The 21,670-nt window shown below is 37.5% G+C and overlaps 1 protein-coding gene across 1 annotated transcript in view; it reads right to left on the bottom strand.

Moving 5' to 3' along the window:
• The window catches only part of STRN (striatin, calmodulin binding protein), a gene marked incomplete at its 5' end in the record, with an annotated part of 41,790 nt that extends 22,460 nt beyond the window's left edge, over nt 1–19,330 (bottom strand). Inside the window, 5 exons of the mRNA XM_010151517.1 lie at nt 392–527; nt 2,369–2,504; nt 13,627–13,791; nt 15,808–15,886; nt 19,261–19,330. Coding sequence (XP_010149819.1) covers nt 392–527; nt 2,369–2,504; nt 13,627–13,791; nt 15,808–15,886; nt 19,261–19,330 — 586 coding nt within the window. The remainder of the gene's footprint in view (nt 1–391; nt 528–2,368; nt 2,505–13,626; nt 13,792–15,807; nt 15,887–19,260) is intronic.
• Between the last annotated feature and the right edge of the window lie 2,340 nt (nt 19,331–21,670).

Here is a 21,670-nt window from a genome sequence, read left to right on the forward strand (position 1 = left end):
ATTTGGTCTTTGTAACTTGCATTACTCTGTATCAAAGTGGGAGAAAGCAAAGACAATAAAATAATTTCCATCTTCATAATTGTAAAATAAAGCTTTATCAGAACCCTTCATGAGCAAGAGTCACTGCAAAAACACATGGAAATTCCACTCAAATTTCAAATTCAATCTGCCTTATTATTAAAGTAAAGGAAAAAGACAATGACCAAAAGCACAAACCTTGAAGAAACCTTACATTAAAGCAGTATACAGAAAAATGAGAATAATATGTCAAGAGGATCTCAGCCTGTCAATTATTTACTCTGGGAATACTCAAAAGGTGCTGTGATTGTGACAGAGACCTCAGTCAATCAATCATAATGTATCCTTAGCACAATCCATTACTTTTCCTCACCCCAGTCTGTTCCATCTCCTGAACTTCTCGATTCCCCATCGCCTTCATCTGAAGTAACCAGAAAGTCAAACTCTTTCAAAGCTTCTTCTGTATCTCTGTCTTCACTGCTGTCAGAGAGCACTCTTTTCCTTACAATCTGAAAGGTCAGGAAGGAGAGAACAAAGCTGAATTAAGTTACACATATGTTTTTATACTGAGCAGTCCTGTCTTGTCTTTTATGCAAAATCTTAACAGGAAGTTGAAGATGTAGCAGCAAAGTATACATTAATAAGCAGATCTGGAATAAGCATAGAGACTTTGCTCAAATTTCTAAGTCAAAATGAAATTTGTCTGTAGATCCTACTTCCTGTGACCACCAACAACCCATCACTTGATTATGAATCTACACTGACCTAGACCACTACTAAATTTTTTAATACCAGAAAAGTGCAAACTTTCTTTTAATGTGGATTAAAAAACCCACACAAAACCCACAAACGAAGAAAAACCCAGAATGCTGTAGAAAGGACTTAAGCAAAACCAAACTCACTCTGCTTCTCTGAAAATAGCCTTTTTAACTCCCACCTCTGAAATCACTCTGCATGTGAACCAAGACAAGTCTAGGGAAAACAAAAAAAAGTCCACAACAGACAAGAGCTAATTTGCTTAGACTTGGCAAAAATCATTCCACCCTGAATATTTCTGTTATTTAAACATGGTACTTCCACGTTTAAACTGCATTTCCCTTTCAAATTCAAAAGCAAATTAGGTAAAAAAAATGTGTTTCTATGTATGTATGCTTTCTGCACTAAATTTACTTTTCTCTCAATCATCAAAGTAGACTAGATGTTTTACAGTTGTTTCACTAATAGATGAGCTGATGCCATGACACATGAAATCTGTAGCATAAATTTTACTTCTACTGAAAAAGCAAGTTACATTCATCACTATTTAGACATGGAGCTTTGCTAAGGGTCAGTCTGAAAAGAGTTCAGTACATGGGCCAACATCCCACAGTTCATGAGGATGAACGACTGTTCCCTCTAAATACAATGAGCCAATTTCAAAACCTGAAACAATTCTAAACTTCAAGCTTCATTCCTTTGACAGGCCTATTGAGCGTACTGTATTACAGATGATTTTACAGAGGGGTCTCAGACATTAGTTCACAGCCAATGCATGGCAAGAACAAGTCTACAAAAATACTCTTTAAAAACCTCTTTAAAACCGACGGTTTAAGTGTTTTTGTTAAAGCTGGTCATAGAAACAGTCACGTCCATCATAACTCATACCTGCTTCAATTGCTGGGAAACACTCATTGAATAAATCTGAATTATGAAAAGAGGAGGATAAAATGGAGAACTGATTGTAGGTATCTCATGTGATCATATGACTAAATCATATAGCAAATTACAGATCATGAGGGAGTTTCAAACATTTGATTAAATAAACAAAAAAGTTTATTGAACACGTTACTTTTTCCAGTTACACTTTTTCTTCCTTTCACAAGCTATTTAAAGAGAAAGTGGTATTCCACTTCTGTACCCTACAAGGATAAATTTCTACAAGTAATTTTAAATATCAATACATATATATAAATATTCAAAAAATGACACATTTTTAACATGCAACATTACAAACAATACCTTCAAACTCGGCTGAAAATTGTAAAATAAGGATATCTGCTAGCTTAAAAATTGTATCCAATATATATAAAAAATACTAGGCAGTATGGAAAAGTAGAAAGACAATTTAAAAAATTTGAATCTGGCACCGCCAACTTAAAGCAACAGAGATGGCAAAGCTTAACTTGTATGCACAAACTCAGAAATGCATATATAACTCCTCTAATGTCCACATGTTTGGACAGACCATCATAAAGATGCACCAATGACTTGCATGTGTACATACACAGTCATATATACTTTGTATATAGGCATCTAATTAATCTCACTTTTCCTGTTCTTCGTAATTTTTTCAATTATTTTTTCCACTCACTGTTGCAGTATCAATTATTGTTTTCTCTCTTCCTTCAATATCTTCTTCATCTTCCTCATCACTGAAGTCTGCAGCTGCATTTTCAAGAAACTTGAAGGTCTCTAGCAGAGAGGCAGAGTCAGTCAATTCAGGTTTCCTAAACAACAACAACCACAACCATGAGTCAAAAGAAATCACAAAAAAGTCACTTTTGCAATTACCAGTCTACTCTGTGTTATTATGTCCAACAACACATGACACTAAAATAAGCTTACAGGTAAAAATGTTCTGTGGATTAAAAAAAAATAAGCATTAGCCATACACCATCTCATTAGAACCAACAATTATTCTTCATCCATCTGCAATTACCAGGACAGACGCTTCCATTTCTTATTTGAAAAGCATTTTAAAGCAACGTTGATCTGAGATGTGCCCAGTGCACCATCAATACTGATATACCATCACTGAAAGCCTCAGCGACAAGAACATGAGTTACAGCTACTAGGTTGGCTTCCCCCATGTACATCAGGGTACAGGAAGAAAACTTTGCTGCTGCTATCTGACCTTCCACACCTCACTGGGAAACAACAAACTCTACATCTATCATTCATTAACTTTTGAGACATGGCAAATTTGCCACTATAAAACAATATAATGGGAAAATATCATTGATGACTAAATAATGTTTACATAGACGTTAACATTACACAAATAAGGAAATGGGTGAAGACTGGGTACAATTACGACTGCACTGGCACAAATTCAGGCAGTGCCTCAGAACAGGGAGCATAAGGGTTGTCATATTAACAACCAAAGAAGAATCCAAGAAGCAGGACTGTAACCATCATTAAAACCCTGAAGAACGTATAATTAAAGAAATACTAAAATTGACAACAGTATTGTGTTTTCTATGCAGAACAGGCAATTCTCCATCAATGGCTTAAAGATAAAGTGGTGAAAAAAAAAATTATTCGGTTTGAACTGTAATTATTACTTCCAGTAGAACCTTGTACATTTTTTATACGACTTTACAGTAGTGAAGACAGCATTATTGTTTTCTTACCTTTAATCAGTAGTCTGTTTTTCATAGTTCATTGCTAAATGCATGTCATCTTGATTTTCACCACTGAAACCATAGAAGTCTGTCTCTCTCTCTCTCTTTTCAGAATTGTAGCTCTAAGTTGTCTTGTACAGTCACCCTTACTACCAGCAAATGCCATGCTAACGCTACATTTTACTTCTGCTGTGACCCGTTTCAAAAGGTTCAAACTGGCAAGTCTATATAGTAAGGCCTTTAAAACTCCCTGCAGTGTAAACATCTGATTATCTGTCCATCACCCACTTATTCCAGTGTTTCTTCAGAACACTTTTCAAAGGTTTATTACAGGAAACATCCACGGGCAAAAGCTCTGATGTATAATAAGGCCTAATAAACAGCACCAGTCCTTCCTCATGCAATCTCTGCTCAGCTCTATTCTTACCTGACAATAATTAGCAGGAGTGGCTTCTTCATAGCCCCAGTATGTCTGCATCTCATTAAGACAATTTGCCACCCTACCCTTTTTTCATTTATTCACCTTTATGACCCAAAAATACCAATAGGTATTTCACTTGCCATTAAAAATTCCACATGCACAGCAGCGTAATATACCCTGATGTACAGTACGTTTTCGTGGTCACCAGTCTTACTGTGACTATTCCTTCCCATTTCCCTTATCTTAGATAAGAACAAATCTCAAACATGCTTCCAATTTGCCTTGCTTCCTGCAGCACTTTGACCCTCGTGTTTCTGTGACAAACCTGAAATCACTCCGTAATGTATTTCTTCTTCCTTAAGTAATCTCTACTTTGGCAGACTATAATACCTCATAAATCTGTAGCAAAAAAATGTACCTTTTCATAGAAATCCTATGGTGTTGTTATTTTGCTGTTTCCAACATACATATCTGGAGAAGACAAAACTTGTAATGTGCCTCACTTGACCAACTTGTGAATTTTCAGCAAATTGTGTGTGTCCTGGTCAACTTTTAGTGGACTAAGTCATCTGACCACAATCGTATTTCTGTTTTTTTCCTCTGCATTTTGCCTTGTACAAACATCATGGCTGCTGATCGACACAAGCAACTATCAGACATGCTACAGTAAATATCAACATGTGAACCAATACCAAAACACAGAACAGAAAATTTTAGACCAACACAACTTGTTATTAAGAGGCATACTCTCACGCTGAAGTTTGAAGCAAACACCAAAAGAGAATGTTCTATCTTTAAGTGGTCTGCATTCAACTATCATATTAATTATTACATACGTGAATGGGCAGGATATACACATAATTTTACATCTCCATTTACACATCTCATGCACTGGAAAACACAGTGGTTAATCATGTATTTCAAAACTCCTGCACAGTACAAAAATGTACAAAGTCAGCATAGGGCCACAGAAGATGATTTGTGCCAAGGCACAACTTTCAGGAAAGAATTCATAAGAACCAACAAAAGAAAACAGAATTAACAGAATATGTATACTATTAAAGGGTTCTACAAGTAAAAGAAGCTTCAAGCCAACATACAAGTTGAATTGCTATATTGTACCCCCATACACTTGAGCAGTCAAATCAAAAATACGTCAGTCATTTGGCTATCTTTTAGCAGTACACAAGTATAATGCATTTTAAATATTACTGTCACCATGAACACTTAGGAACACTGTAAAATACACTTAGGAAAGTGTCTAGCCTTAGCTAATTTATGTGACATACTTTAATGGCAAATTTGAAGCTTGCTTGTTTCATTATTTCCCATCTGCTAAGTTTGTTTCTGTTATGGGATCATTCACAAAGCAACATAAAAAAGAAGAGATGGCAAAACTATGGTCAGATACAGGGTTGTACAATAAATTACTTCAAGTTCCATTTTAGAACAGAGGTCAACTTTTCCAGGACTTTTGTAGTCTAGAATACGTTTTAAAAATTAATGGGTAAAAACAATAGAATGGAACTCCAAAGGTAGGGACGGATGCATGAACTTGCATGAACTGGCAAGACCATGGCAAGGTTCAGGTGGTAGTACTACAGGTATCAGTAAGGCAAGACCATGGCAAGGTTCAGGTGCTGTTGCAAATAAAAGAAATCAGAAAAACCAAAAAAGTCTCAAAAAGGACAAATCCTCTTTGCTGAACTGCCTTAGATCAAAACATGTATAAGGAGAGCACCATTTTCAAAGTGCAAGAACTTAGGTGTTGCTTTTTCTTTCGTTCCCAGGCATACTGTCTAAACAAAAACTGCTGGGGAAAGAACAAGTCAGAAATCCCAGATCGCAGGAGCAGCTACAGAAGCTGCCAAAGCAGAGAGCATAGGGCAACCAGATTTTGCTGGACTTCCTCGACCCTGTGCTCCTCAGTTGCTTGTTCTGAATCTCTTTCCCACTGCTCCTTCCTCATTTGTACTCTGCAACAGGACTCTTGCATGGTTTTCTCCCCAGCACCTAACCTTGCCTCCTTTCCTCAATCCATCCCAGCTGGCTTACCACTTCCTAAGCAAACTTAAGGAAAGGGGAGGGGAGAAAATCATTTAACTGAAATCATATCTTCTATCAGATACTGTTAACCCTGTGCATTATACCCTCCCTCTCCAGTAGCCTTATCCAATTAGACAGGAAGTCTTGGGGGCAGAGAGGCTACCTGCTACTTGTGTCTCCACATGATTAAGTACAACAGGACTAACTGCTTGCCACAAGCATGAGTACAACAAGTAGTGCCAGAAAGAGAAGTATAGCTACACTAATGCTGCTGGGTTTTCCATCTTACTAGTCATGAACAGGCAGCACGCAGATTCTGTGAATATTACTCTTGACACAGGGAACTTTTGATCCCCAAAGATAAGACACTTCTTCCTGTTTAAAAAACAGAATTCTTGTTATAAATGGGCTGGTAGCTGAAGTACTTACCTCCCTTAAAGCAACATAAACCTGAAATCAAATGAACATTTTTCTCCTCGGGAGAAGCTGCCAGAATTCTCTGCAGCTCTGACTGCCCTGAAAAATCTCATCCCAACTTGTATTTCACAGGCTGTTCAATTATTCAGATTTGTCTTAACCCATTGGCCTCTTTAAGATTAAAAATAATAATAATCTTTTCCCATGAAATCACAGAAATCACACGATTTGTGGATATTCCCCAAGTACTATTTAAAGCAAGTGTGGCTCCCACAGGCCAAACAGCAAACTCTTCGTATCTTCTGCCCTATAGTCACATGGCTCAAGATAAGTATTTTGTGTAAAATCCAGCTGGCCCTGACATCAAAATATTAGCAGCCTCACAAGGCACAGTGTTAAAATTGGCTCCCACTTGGGGATCTTAACACAAATCCTGTTTCTTACTGAGTGAAAACTAGAAACCATAAACTATAGGAAAGGCAAAGTTGTTATGTGGCAACTGAATCAGCACATCAACAATACCTTTCCTGCTCCCAACACGATCCAGAACGTTTTGTATTGCAAAGTCAAGTTTAACCTAGACTGAAGCCACGTTACAGACATGTATTTTCGTTGTAACCACCACACTCAATATTTCTATAATTACCTTCTCCTTTGTTGATAACTCTTGGGAGTCTGTGGTTGTGTCCAGGGAGACTGTTCATAAACTTCTCCCATGAGCTGCCCAACCACAAGGCCATTAACTGCCTCAGTCCTACTCACTCCCCCAAAGGAAAAAGTAGAGAGCTTGTTTGCTTGTTTTATCCAAGACATACACAAGTTATCTTAAATAAAACCAGATTTTATTGATGATTTCAGAAGCATGAAGAAATACCACAGTAAAAGTTAAAGAAACACAAGTTCAGCTTAGGCTGAGAAATGTTTCTGGGGGCCTGCACAGGAAAAAGCCTGTTATGACCCAGCACTTGAAGAGCTATTCTAGCATAGTTTTTCTTGAACCATTTTCGTTGGCTCCATTTCCTCCTACTATTAAAATGTGCTACTGCAAGGCCATAAGTTTATTAATTGCCCATAGAATTTAGTTATTTCATGTTTTAACAGTCTTTTCAATGTTGCTAGTTGAGTTCTGTCAAACTGGATCAAGTAAATAAATGCATGCAAATTTAAATGAATTCCTTTCTATAACAACTGTCTTAAACTGTTTGTGAAATCTGCAATACTGTGCAAAACCTTTTATAATGCAGCACAGAAAATACCCAGTTAATCATTTATAAACTATGGAACATTTAGAATCATCAAAATTCACACACAAGGAACATGGGGCAAGCTAGACAGCCTGTCACAACCTTTGAAACCTCTTATGAATCCACACCACACAATGCAAGAACCAGTGCAATACACACTACAACTGTTAAGCAACACTTACAAAATGGTTTGGATGTAAATTAGCATCACAAAGGAATGCCATCTAAAAAGGAATGGCCACTTCTCTTGCCAAATGTAGTCTGATAACTACAGTATGTCAAAAAACACAAGCTTTTAAAAGAATAAAAATAAATAATGAATTCAATGTTTGAAGATACAAAGTAATTTTTGCAAGTTATTTCTCCATTCACCTCCCTTCTCTCTACTTCTCTCCCCCACTGCACAACTTGTCCATCTCTTGCTCCCCATTCCGTCTGTACCATGAGTATTAATGCGTCATTTCCAAGAAACATCCCTCAAACCCTTAAGCCATAGACCTGTGCCAATGAAATTAACAGTGGTCCATTGGTATCACTTTCTTCACACAGATCTTCAATTTACCTACTTTTTTCTTTTTCTTTCTTTCTTTCTGTTTCAATGTGTCTGTGGAAAGTGTCCAGGTTGGCCTAAATCATGTATCTTTGAAATGCCTGTTAGGTCACTGCAAGATGGAGGCAGGGACAAATGGGAAAAAAAGATGGGGAAAAAACCCAACCAAAACCAGTAAAGGGAATAAGGTAAATAGATTCTGGATTTTTTTTATTTTTGTAATTACATATTTTAGTCTCGCATACTGTTTTGGAAATCTTTTTCGTGGCAGATGTTCCCTCAGTTTATTAAATTCAGAGATACTTTCCCAAATAAACCATTTTATAAGTGAATCAAGACACAACATTCATCAGCCAGTATGCAGCAGTTTCATTACATGGGTCAATGTTAATACGATTAAGAGATGCAGAAGTTACTCAAGGCCTTCTGGTACAAAAAGATGTTCATTTGCTGAAGTGTAAGTTGGAATGATTTGTTGTACATCAGGAAGATGAGGTCTTCAAAATGTTTGATTTTAATCTTTGAAAAGATATTAGCATTTTCTCTCAAATGTTGAGGTTTGATGCCTTTTTGCTCATGCAGAGCATAGGCTGTGGAAGCCATATGCAGTTCAGTAGAAAAAAAAAAAACAGGTAGTAGATCAGTTTCAGAGAGAGACTGATATACCATTCAGGATAATTTTTCTTTTAAAAGTTGCTACTTAAATATAGTTCTAACAATCAAACCCTTAGCAAGAACTCAGATTTCTATCTGTATTGTTTTTATATATATACACACGCATGTACCTATACATACATATGCTTGGTATTCCCTTGTTCCTTTTCAGTTCTATTCCTTTATTATATTTGCTTCCACTCATGTGAAAAAGTAGTCAACTACACACCTTCAAGAAGGTGAGCTAATTTGACTGTTTTAGTTTCAGTCAATAAGATAAAGCTATTAAAAAATGAGGTAAAAAGTGAACCAAAGTACTGAAATACTCTTATGTTTTCAAGACTACACAAGTGACATTTACAGGCAGCTTTCATTTCTGTTTGTTTGTTGGGGGAAAGTACCCATTCCTTTTACTGCATGTGTTAAGAATCACAACCATCATTATAAAGTTATTATTTTAGTATCTATTTTTGAGTCCAGTCATGCCAAGTGGTACTTATCTTTTGTAACGCAAGTGAGCTGATCTGAAGAAACTGAAAACATACTCCCTTTTAAATTCCATGAAAAAAGTAGAAACAGGACTATATCTATGTCAGGTTATCATATTAACATTTCATTTATGGAATCAAAATCTTCCAAGGTGCATTCAGAGTCCACATGATGTCTTGAGCACTAAAGTTTTCAAGAGGATCTGTACATTAGCAAATAAATAGGCAATGTAAGAATATGTTTGGCCACACAAGTATCAGCTAGTAACAGAAAGACTAGGGTTACTTCACTGAACAGTAAGAAAAGAAACTGATTTGGCTTTAGGAGGCCTTCAGACAACAGTAGTTTGTTCATTACTGTACCAAAAGGGAAAAAACCAAACAAACCCCTGAAAAACACCCCAAAGAACTAGGGTGATTTCTCTGATCTAACTGCAACCCTTTGAGATGTACAAAATTAAGCTGAGGGGTATGAGGGCTCAGATGACAATTTTCTAAGATACCTGGAGCCTAGCAGAATTCAAGTCACATATTGTCTGCTGCAAATAAATACTGTCTTAAGTATTTGCACTACAGTAACAGCATCAACTTCCCAATAACCACCCCAATCTTTCTCACCAGCCTTTCCCATAACAAGACTGAACATACTGTCAATGTAACATGACAGCACTGAGGGTCCAAACTCAAGTATAACTGGTCTAACAGACAAATTCTGGTAAAGCAGACAACTCATTAAAATTTGCAAAAGATGTAGTGAGTTGAGCAGAGGAGGAATATTCTCCCTACCTACCATGCAGTACACACTTCACACACCCCTGGGGTCAGAGAAAAATGCCAGGGCTTACCCTCATAACAGTCAAAGGCATTTCAGCATTAAAAAAAAAAAAAAACCCCACAACAGACACCCAGCAGCGTAAGAAATTTTGTTTCTCATTTCTGTTACCCTCCTCTCTCCTCCAAGAGAGGTAACCATATGGCAGCATAAAAGCATCAAATACCTTTTTTTTTCCTTTAGCATTTATCACATGTTCAGCTGTACAGAAGGCAGTTCAGCCAATCTGTTCTTTCTGCAATTTACAGTGCTACACAGAGAAATCTTGAAGGAAATGTAAGGATAGTCTGCCTTCCGTTTTCCTGTTCCTGAAACGTATCACTGTATCCTTTTTCCTTCTGTTTTACACCATGCCGTTTTCTCCTCTATTGTACATTATCTTCATCACATTCACCCACATTCTTTCCAAACTCCTACTAATTGGTCTTCATTGTTTCTCACCCAGAAGCTTGCCCTTTATTCAATCCCCATACTCTCCTTCTCACATTCTTCCTTCCACATAAATATTTTTCAAAAAAAATCAGACTTAAAATCCACAGTCTCATCTGGGTCCACATATTATGCAGTTCTTCCAAGATCTAACAAATCAAATGTTCTATGAGCTGCCCTTTCTCGCTTTAACAGAGGCATTCCTTGTTAGACTAGATTCATTTCCATGGAATACACATTTTGTCCAGCACTCTGCTCTTCAAATGTAACTAAAACGTCTTCAGGTTGACCACTAGCCTCAGACTTGCTAGCAGATATTTGACATCAGTGTTCATTAAATGTTTTGAACCACAAAATTTGCCAAACTGTACTGGCTTGAGCAGTTCACAGGCTTCTGTGGCGATAGTAAAGCTTTCTCCTACAAAGAGTTTCACTGCACACGTACAGCCACAGGACACCTTCCATCTGCATCTTAGCTTGCAACTGTCCCAGTCTGGTGGTCCTGGCAAACATACACATATGTCCTTAAACTTCCTGGGGGTTGCACTAAGGTTTCGGTTGGTTTCTTCTTCCAGACTCTCACCGTAACCTTCCATCTCTACCACTACCAAACCACAGGCACTTGTCATGCAGGCACAAGCTTGCCATGGTTCCGATCCTCTTCTCACTTTACATGCTCGCTAGGAGTAACAAGAGGCTGCTAAAAGAACTGCCAATCTTTTCACCCTTCCGGCAAGCAGCGTAGCACTGGTGAGGTTGCTTCAGAGAGTGCTCCTACCTCGACTATGAGCCAGAATTAAACTACGTGAGCCACCTAAATTTTTCACAATTCTTCCAACCATGTAGAAAAGCACTGAATTAAGTTTTCAAACACTCAGTAAGAATTCTAATTGGGATCAGGAGCAAGATCCACGTGCCTTGAATCTTACTCACCTCTTTAATACTAATACTCTTCAAAAAAAGCTGTTCTATATATGTTTAAGTAATGCTGACAATAGATGAGGCAAGGAACAGGTAAGTATGAGCTAACTGAGAACATCTCATCTCGTTTCATATTTCCCATCTGCCATAAAGCTGCACTTCGAAATCTCAGAGGCAAGTGATGATGCAGTCAGGAGGAGGCGAACAGTGCCACATGCCACAGAGTGAGGTGTAACATTTTACAGTGTCTAGTAGCACAAGATGAAATAACTGTTAAATAACAGGCAGTCTCTGCCAGGAAGAAAGCCACAGAATGCCTCCTCCATGGAAAATACAAAGAGGTGCTCTGAAAGTGTACTGGTAAGACCCAGAAGAACCACAGCATTGAAAGCTAGTCCTGTGCTCAGATAGAACCAAGGAATTTTAGTAAAATCCCAACTTTTTTCTCTCAGTGAGGGAGGTCTCAGCTAACATCCACAAACTCCAAATCATCCGTGAAGACTGACGTGAGTATGTTGAACAAGATCACCGGAAAAGTATTCCGCTGCAAAACCCTGGAGTCAGGTCTCACACATCATGTATCGAAATGCCCTCCTAAGCTATCCGATACAGCATGCAATCTTAGGCATCACAAGTGAGATGAAAACCGTTTCTCCACACATGCAGCGTGCTCAGCCTTCCCACTGACAAGCCTGCAGAGCCAGAGTGGATGGAAATTCTCTTTCCTCTACCACTGAATATCCTCTGCCGTAGGGTAGACTATAAAGTGTTAAACCTAGTATCAGATCTGCCCAGAAAGCAAGCAGGCAAGAAAGAAATGCAAATGTATCCAAAGCTGCTCTATCAAAACTACCATCCAACCATTTCATCCACCAAATAACTATCTTATAAATATATCCACCTGTTTCAAAACTGAAGCAAACACATTTAACTAAAATTTGAAATTTAAGAAGAGGAGTTTTATTTATCCGTTTCCTCTGAGAAGTGACCCCTTCAGCAGAAATCAGACTAAAATTGTTATAGTAATCTATCAAGCATTCCTTGTTCTTCAAAAACAACGCTGCTGTACATAAGCGACATGGCTTATCAACTACGTAGCAGAACAATATATTTTAGTAGCTTGCAGGTTTTCTCATACATTCAAATTTTCCACCTCACAGCATTAAATTTAATTACATAACAATGAACTTCCACCCTTATGTAACTCATTGGCCTGAAGTTGCTGCAGCTATCTGCTGGGTATAATGAAATTTTAAAATGCTTTTTAAAAGACAGAATGTGTCATATAATACTATTACAGATTAGGAAAAAAGGTATAGAATTTCTCCACATCAGTACAGGCAAGGAAAAGAAGAGGGAGATTCTTCAAGGAAATCCGTGCTTGCTGATGCAGCACAAACTATTGTGAACAGTTACCTCATATATTGTTCAGACAAACAATTCTGCATAATTTTCATTATTTTTCAAGTTTTGCAACTACAATACCTTAAACAAGAACAAACAGATTGTTTTCCTGAAACCTCTACAGCTACATTTGAGATTTAACTTTTTTTTTTTAAACTCTGCATGGATAAGAGAAGAAAAAGGAAAAAAGCCTTACTCTTTCAATATTACTTAAAAGCAAAAGTAAGCACAACAAGCTTTTACTATCCTTGACTGACTTTTCACAGTATTAGAAATACTGAAAAGACAGAAATTAATACCTTACGTTTCAGTACAGTTACATATGTATACCCATTTGCAGAAAAACAAAAAACTTAAAAGGGATCAGAATGTAACAGGTGAATTTGTTGTTCAGATTAGTCCAAAAAATCCTGTATCTCTTAGATTCTCATTTCATAGTCAGCACAGACCAGAAGAGCAAAGCCTGTAATGGATACAGTAACGTTTCCAGCAATACAAATAAACTATTAACTTGAAACAATGCTGACCTCCAATCCCTCTGCAATCCTATCTCGAAGAGGCTTGTTTTGAACCTGTGCTGCCATCCAACTGAAAAATAAAAAAAACCCACCACCAACACATCCCCTCACAGTGTTCTTAAACTTTGAATCTTAAGAGTTATTTCCAAACTTATTGCTTAATGTAATAAAATTTGTTAAAATTGTGCTAACTCCAATTAGGGAAAAAAATCTTGAAAACCGATTCTCAGTAAAGAAAAACCTGTTCTACACCATTAAGTACATTTATGCAGAAAGATAACATTGTCATCCTGATGCTTACCCAATCATTGCGTTTTCTTTAATCTGGCCCTCTGTGCCATTTACCATTGGCTCTTGATTTCTGTTTTCCTTCTCTGAAGCATCACTTGACAGGCCTAATAAAGCTCGTACACGTTTTGACTTCACATCCAATATCGTGTCAGTGTAGCCCACTTCTTGTAGATACCTGTAGGAACAGAACTCATGCTAATCTTCCATGCTCATCTCATTTATTTAAAGCAGTAAGCCAAAATTTCTCCCCAAACTCATCTTCAACCCCTTAGCTTAGCAAAGTATGTTGCTGTGCTAATGAAAAATGCTTATAAATCATCCTGTACCAGCTGCAGAGGGATCGCCTCTTGCAGTACCAGCCTCTACAGTCACTGAGGGGAAAAAAAAAAAAAAAATATCAAAGAGCCTAGCAGTCAGAGGTTATACAATACGTTATTCATTCATTCATCTACTAAAATGGGTGGAAAAGCACTTTCAATTAAAATATTTACAACTGGCTTACAAAAATCACCACAGTTGCGTGTACAACATGGGCACTTTACACATGGAAACTACACATGAAGCCTTACAAGAAGCATCAGATACATTCCTTATGTAAGCATTAGAAGCCTAGACAACAGAAACAATAAAAACAAATTCTCTAGCTACTAACTAGTTATTTATAATGCACTAGGTTGGATAAAATCTTTGCCCTGGCTTTTTCTTATTCTACAATGAACAGATCTGCAAAATATTAATTTGACTTGCACATAAATGCTGAGCAGCTGGAATCCCGGGCTAGATTTTATGAAAAACTCAAAGACTTAAGTTGGTTCTTTCATCAATATGCCATACTGCCTTTGGGAGGAGTGGGAAAGAAATAATGATATTAAAAAAAATTAGTCTGTCATTTGCTGTCCTTTATTACTGTCAGTTACAGTACAGCAGTACTGTCTTCTCAGGAGCACTGGACTGATTAAATGGTCAATATTCTAGAGAAGCCTAAAGAGGGGAAATGTTATTTTACAATAACAGCTGTTACAAGTCAAGGACATGCACTTTTCCTGCAAGAACATTCTCCTCCAATTTTTAAAACAATACTCTCTACATAACCACATTAGGAGAGAAATACTGATAGTTGGCTATATAAAAATCAAACAAGTCACCTACACAAAACAGAGTCCATCACTAACACACACTGTGTCACTTATTTATGAATTAAGCAGAGAAGGAATGACCTGTCTTCAAAATTGCTGATTCAAGTGAAGACCACTATTTTTACATTTAGTCAACACACATGCAAAGATCTGAGCTCTTGGAAACAAATTATATGCAAGCCATCCAACAGACAAATTTAACTTTTCTATAACTCCTTGAAAAAGGTCCTTTAATAGAAGCTCCAAGCTTACTGTCTCACTCCCCTCTCATTTAATCCTCTGTAACACACCCAAAAAAATTACAAAGCAAGAGCTTTGGTAGCTGATTAGAAGACCGTAGAATCTAACTAACTATCAGCACAGGGGATGACGCAAATGCATGAAAAAAACCAGATGGAGACACTCTGATGAGAGGTCTTTAAAAGAGATCTCTTCAATTTAAACAAAGAGCTGTAACCAAGAAAAAAAAAAAAAGGACAACAGCAAAACACCCACACACCCCCCAAAGAAAAATGTGACCAAATACCATGGAAATCAATTAACTCAATATGATCACAATTAAAAAAGTTACTTAGATTAACAGGCATTTGCTTAATTGAGATGAACTCTGAATTAGAAAACTTCTAGTCTAGCTTTCTGGCTATTAGAATTTTCTGCACCCAGCGTAGGCCAAAATAAAAGTAATCCCTCTCCAACAGCAGTTGTTATTTTGCATAGCTCTTAACACAATTACTTGTATGTGTTGATTTTGTCATGAGCCCACTATTCTCCCAAGCAGATTGCTTTTATTACACTCAGCGAAAGAAAAGCCAAGGAGATGAGGTGTTTGATTTGACAAGGCTTCTCATCTGAAGTTCTGAAATACTGAAATTTTTCAAAAACCTAGGAAAAGTAGGGCAGAAGCTGAATGAACTTCATACATACTACCTTTTCCTGAAACAAACCTAACAGGGAGGAAAAAAAAGAAAAAAATCAAATGCCACCATCATCATATTTCATTACCAGATTCTTCCCTTTGCATTCATTATTTGAGTCCTTGTTTCAACAATACTTACTGTCTTAGCAGCTGTCGTCCTTGCTTCCATATTAGCTGACTGTTCTGTTGTGGCTGAATCTCTGTCTCATTCCCTTCATCTGGAAAAGATTATTTAATTATAAACATTTTTTTTTTCCTTGTCCTACTTTTAGAAAATATGTCCTTCCATTTTTTGTGCCTTAAAAATTATTATAAATGGTGTAATAGCAAAATAAAATATTCAAAAGTGCCAATAATCAAGAGAAAAACATGCACATATCACCTAACTGTAATACTACGTACATATAAATATTGACAGGTACACCCTAGTATGAAAGCAAGCTTCACTAGTCATCAGTCCCTTCCCTTCTGTCTCTCATCCAAAAGCCCCATCTTACATCTTTTTTAAGGGAACACAATCACATAGACAATCTGGAGTTCCATTTTTGAATTAACCTTTCAATGTCACTGCTGCTCATAATTTAAATTTTGTTCATAATTTAAACAGCAGTTGTTTATTATTAATTGCTGTTCATCATCTAAACACCTTTAACTGCTAGCAACACCAAATTCAACTGCAGCATGATAACTATTTACAAGTTACTGTCCAACCAGCTTCCTTAATATTTGATCACACAACATAAAATCAACACGCCTACTCACATCAACTTTTAAGTTCATCCATATTTGTATTAGTTTTGTGGAAGGGAAAAAATACAACAGGGGTCATTTGTTTATTTTTTATCTTGAGAAGCCGTTGAAAAACTTTTCACCACATTTTCCACAACCATAAATTTGTATCCCAACAGTACTACTCCAGAAAAATCCACAACAAAAATTATGTGGTTGTTCTGGTGAGAAACCTATCTGAATGCTGGCAACCAACAACTACACATTTATTCCATATATAGCTTCATGTGACGTGATGGTGGGGTTTCTTTCCCCTCCTCCAGGATATACATAAGCATATGCTTCCCAAGATAAAATACCTTGGTTTATTATCTACAAAAGCCTCTACAAAACTTGAATCCCTTGTGGTCCAAACAGTGAAGGATGAGCAATCTTCTTGTGTAAACAAAAATTAAGAACCAGAAAAACATGTGGTATGTGTAACTTGGTAAGTGATGTGGGAAAGCTATTGTCCTTACCAGGAAGTCATTTACCTTTAAACAACTGAATTAACAACACACACCCACAGAAGCCGTCAAAGACTAATCAGAATTCACATGCAAGGAGATCCCTATGAAATTTATCCATGTAACATCCACAAATACATTTAATAGCAACCATGGGAAATCGTCGATCACACAATGATTTCCTGACAACAACCAAACACAGCTGGACCCAATCCACAGCTACCAAAGCTCACTGTGTAACAACTAAAACATGACTCAGATAAGCGTGCCTGAAAATTCCTTCTGAAAGCAAAACCCCTGCTTCCGAAGGCACTATTAAGTACATCTACAGGCAAGAATTCTCTTTTGCTTAGTTTCCTCAGAACTGATGACCACTAGCGGTAACAGCAGTTTGCAGATGACAATGGAGGGACTTGCACTGTGATCAAATAACAGAAGATGTCACAAGCAGTTGAAAAAACCCACCAAAAACCATGCATCCCTTAATCAGGAGATTGAACCCCTTTCTTCTAAACTGTATTACTGACTCCCCAAGACATCCAATTTGGAAGAATTACTTGAAACACTTTGCTGACTGGGCAGGAAAACCTTGGGCACTGGGGGAAGACGTGGACATGCAGGTACCTATCAAAGAAAACTCTAAAGGAGCATCATAACAAAGTTTCTATTTTAAGTGTGTATCTTCAATCAGTCCAGATTTCATATGGAACAAGTGTGTATTTCTGACAGCTACATATATAGAATTCAATGGGAATAATCAGGATAATGGAATTTTAACAAAGGTAATTCCACTAATGTTCACTTTGCAGAAGTAATGATTTGGCCATGGCTCTGCTGGGCAAGTCAGGCCTTGCACTACATTCCTCAGTTGGAAACTGGAACAACACATTATAGCTGCAACATAAGGATGCAGATACAAAAAAAAAGGATTCTTCCTTGAATTTAGATTGGGTATCAGGAAGAAGTTCTTCACGGAGAGGGTGGTGAGGCACTGGAACAGGTTGCCCAGAGAAGCTGTGGATGCCCCATCCCTGGAAGTGTTCAAGGCCAGGCTGGATGAGGCTTTGAGCAACCTGGTCTAGTGGAAGGTGTCCCTGCCCATGGCAGGGGAGTTGGAACTAGATGGTCTTTAAGGTCCCTTCCAACCCAAACCATTCTGTGATTCTGTGTCTAGGATCTTGATATGATCAAGACAATGTTTTCTAATAATCTACGTAGACTGGGGTCTTCCACTTGAGTAACACCAAATTAAACTATTTCTTCACTTAAGAAAATAACTTTGATAATAATGTGAAATAAAATTGCTCAAAAATTCTTTATACTTTGGACTTCTCTTGTCTGGTGTTAAGACTGGCGTAAAGTTTCATCAGTTGGTGTGGGGTTGGATTTTTCATTAGGTTGGTTTTTTTAATGACTTTCTGAATACAGTGAGGTAAGAGTTAACCATGACAGTAAACCAGACCATCCCTTCCACAAATCAAGTGACAGAGCTGAGTTCTGCAGACTTCCTATATTCTTCTTCCTTTATGTACAGGTGGGTTCTGCTTTCATTGCTGTAGTAGGAGCGTCAGGGGACTAAGATACAAAAATCATCACCTATTGCTTCTCCTTTCAAGGGCATGACCTATAACTAGATCTCTGTACCTTTTTTCTGAGCAAAGTATAGGGAGATAGAGGGAGGGATGAAAGAAGTCATTTAAACTCTTAATTCCTAAAGTACAGTGCTTAAAAGTATTTGTATGAAGTGGGAGATGCAACTTCCAGAACAACAAATCAGCTTTCCTGAGACCAAGGTGGAAAACGGTGCTCTCTCAGTATGCACTGAAGTCAGTTGTAGGCACTTCCAAAGATCACTGGAATTTTGTAAATAAATTCCCCATTCTCAAACTCTCACCTATGTCTAATATGCACTTTCATTATTTTTCTCCTGGAATACCACCGAGGTAATAGAGCAAAAAATTATGTACTACACATTTCATGTCCTTTGCCATTAACTTTTTATTCAGAAGAGTTATTCAAAGATAAAAGCATTCTACAGCTATAAGTCTAGTGTCTGTTCCAAAACATCCACACACCTTACCAAGGCAGAGAAAAATTATTCCTTCCAGAAGCTGTTTATTGGTTCAGGTTTTTGTTTTTTTTTAAATCTAAACTCACTGGATTTTATTAATAGACTCTTCCACAGCATTAACATGTATTTTTAATTTTACAAGAGTCAAATATGCCTTCATTAATTATCTCTATTCCCACTGCTTCCATTAAGTGGCTTATTTTACCAACACTACCATTTCAGCATTTCAAAAAACCATAGATAAGCTTTTATGCCAGTAATGAAATCATTCTGAATAAATTCTTACCAGAGTCATAGTTTGGTGGCTTCATATCTCCCTGATTCAATTCGGTGCCATATTTTAATTTGTGATATTTAGCCCTGAAAAAAAAAAAAAAAAAAAAAAGAGAGAGAGAGAAAATTAAAAAAACTATTAGAACATTTAAAGGAGTATTCCTAAACAGAAAAAATCAGCTTTCTTCACTTGAAAAGCCACCCCTTTTTTCTAGGCTAGGAAGAAACAAAACCAAAAAATTTCAGCAGTACTTCAGGTATGTAATTTTGCCTTTTTTTTCCTCCCAAGGTTGACAGGTAATTACAAAGTGAATACTGATGAAACACAAGGATCAGTAGTGCAGATTTTACAAAATTGGTCTCGCTACAGTAAAAGTTCCTTCTCTGTGGACATGGGCTACTCTCTGCTTCCTTCCCCATCTCCATTCTTTTCTAGCCATCACTATGAAACATTTTTACTCTCCGTGTCAGTTCCGTGCCATTTACTACTTTGTATTTCATACTGTCACCTCAATTAAGCAAACTTTAGTTTCATCTTTCGAAATGCTGTGCTTTCCAACCGTAGCAGGCCCGCCGTTAGAACTACTCTGAGATTTAAGCACTGACAGCAGCCCACCTACACCAGTTTCTCATAAAGCCGCTAGATCTGTCACTTGACCAAGTTCAAAAATGGAGACTTCTCTTCCAAAAATATTTAGCCTACAGAAGGCCGATTGTAATAAACCCCACAAAGCACACTACACAACATGAGTAGCTAGAAGAAAAAGGGTAATGCTTTTTAATTTGAAAAGTTTCATCCTACACGGTCAGTGTCTATAGACTTTTAAACAGGCAAAATAATGCCACAGTAGTACAGCATTACAAACGTAAATATAAGTCATTAAAGAGTCATTAGGGTACTCTTTTAAAGAGAGCAACAGTGAACAGAGAAACTGAGGCAAAGGGAGACTCCACCAGTTTCGCTATCTGCCTCCCGCTTCTCTCGCACTCACTGTGACTTGGTCTCTATGATTGGTTTTGGACAAACATCAACATTTAGACGACTCAAAAAAACGCTGATCCCTTATAGTTTTGTGGACACTCATAACTGGGTAGAAAAGTGGGACTCACACCAGTTCCTACCCTGAACAAAAGGCAGGGAAGAATTCATGTAATGCTGAGCAGGTCGCTTGGCAGTAGTGGGACAGCCCCAAGGCGGGGCACAGAGCTAGGTGTAAGGCACCAAGATACAGGCTACAAAAGACAAAAAGACAAGAACACCCTCACATACACTAAGAGGAAAATGGGCTTCACTAGGCCCACCACTCACAAGGGAACTCTTCCACCTACTTTTTTTTTTTTTTTAATTAATGGGTGTGACAGTTCGTAATCATGCGAGGCAAGTCTCACTAAGCTCGAATGACTGCAGATGTTTAAGTCACCTGCCCCTCTTCATTGCCTCTCAGACATCTTCATTACATTGCTGTTTTCTTTTGCTTTTTCCTATTTCATCAGGAAAACTCGTCACTTCTAATAACATGGTGCAGAGGGATACAACGCTTGGTAGTTCTTATGCTTCAGTACTGACAGTACTACTTTCCTACTATTCCAGCTGCATTTCAATTATAATAAGCAGTTAATTCTGGATGAGAAGGGTAAGTGCAGTGAAGAAATGTCTCTTAGGTGTAACAACAAGGACAGATGAAAGAACTGACTTCCTCCTCAAGAGCTCAAACACTAAGCGGTAACTTGGCTGAGCAGCAACCAGTGAGGAAAGGAGAAAGGATGCACTTAAATGTATTCACAGCAGTAAGTGAACAATAAGCGTTTTGGTTGGTTCAGAACAAATAATCAAGGATAGAACAAAATTAAAGCTGAATCAAAATATTTATCTTTCCGTTTCCAACTGTTTCGTACCTCTTACCAGCAGAGATATGTTACCCTGGTGATGCATCTCATCATTGTTAAATACTGATGCTATGTATCCTTTGCCCCACCCCTTCAGTAATAAATAGTAATGACTAATCAAGAACTAAGAAATCCTCTACTGTGCCACTAACCTGCTTCACCAACTTTAAACACTACACTTAGTCAAAAACTTCAAGTTTTTATGCAGTCAGCAATTCAAGTGACCCTAATGTTGAATCCATTTTGATTTGACTTCTCAAAAGTGAGCAAATATTAATACTTCAATTTAACCTGGATTAGTGACCGATACTGTGCTCCACTCAATTCCTGCACATTTCAGAAAGCAGTTATTTTTGTGGCATGAGGCATTTGCTTTTAGCTCATGGACCTTTAAGTTCCATTATCCTTTATGCACTCACTCATTTTCTTACCAAAGTTTTGTTGATAATTTCCACCATATGAACCAAATTAAAATGTTTGCTAGGTTAACTGAAAGGATCATTCCTTACACCTTTCCTATTCCCCACATCTCTCGC

This window comes from Eurypyga helias, unplaced genomic scaffold (assembly GCF_000690775.1).
Source record: "Eurypyga helias isolate BGI_N326 unplaced genomic scaffold, ASM69077v1 scaffold25105, whole genome shotgun sequence".
Lineage (NCBI taxonomy): Eukaryota > Metazoa > Chordata > Aves > Eurypygiformes > Eurypygidae > Eurypyga > Eurypyga helias.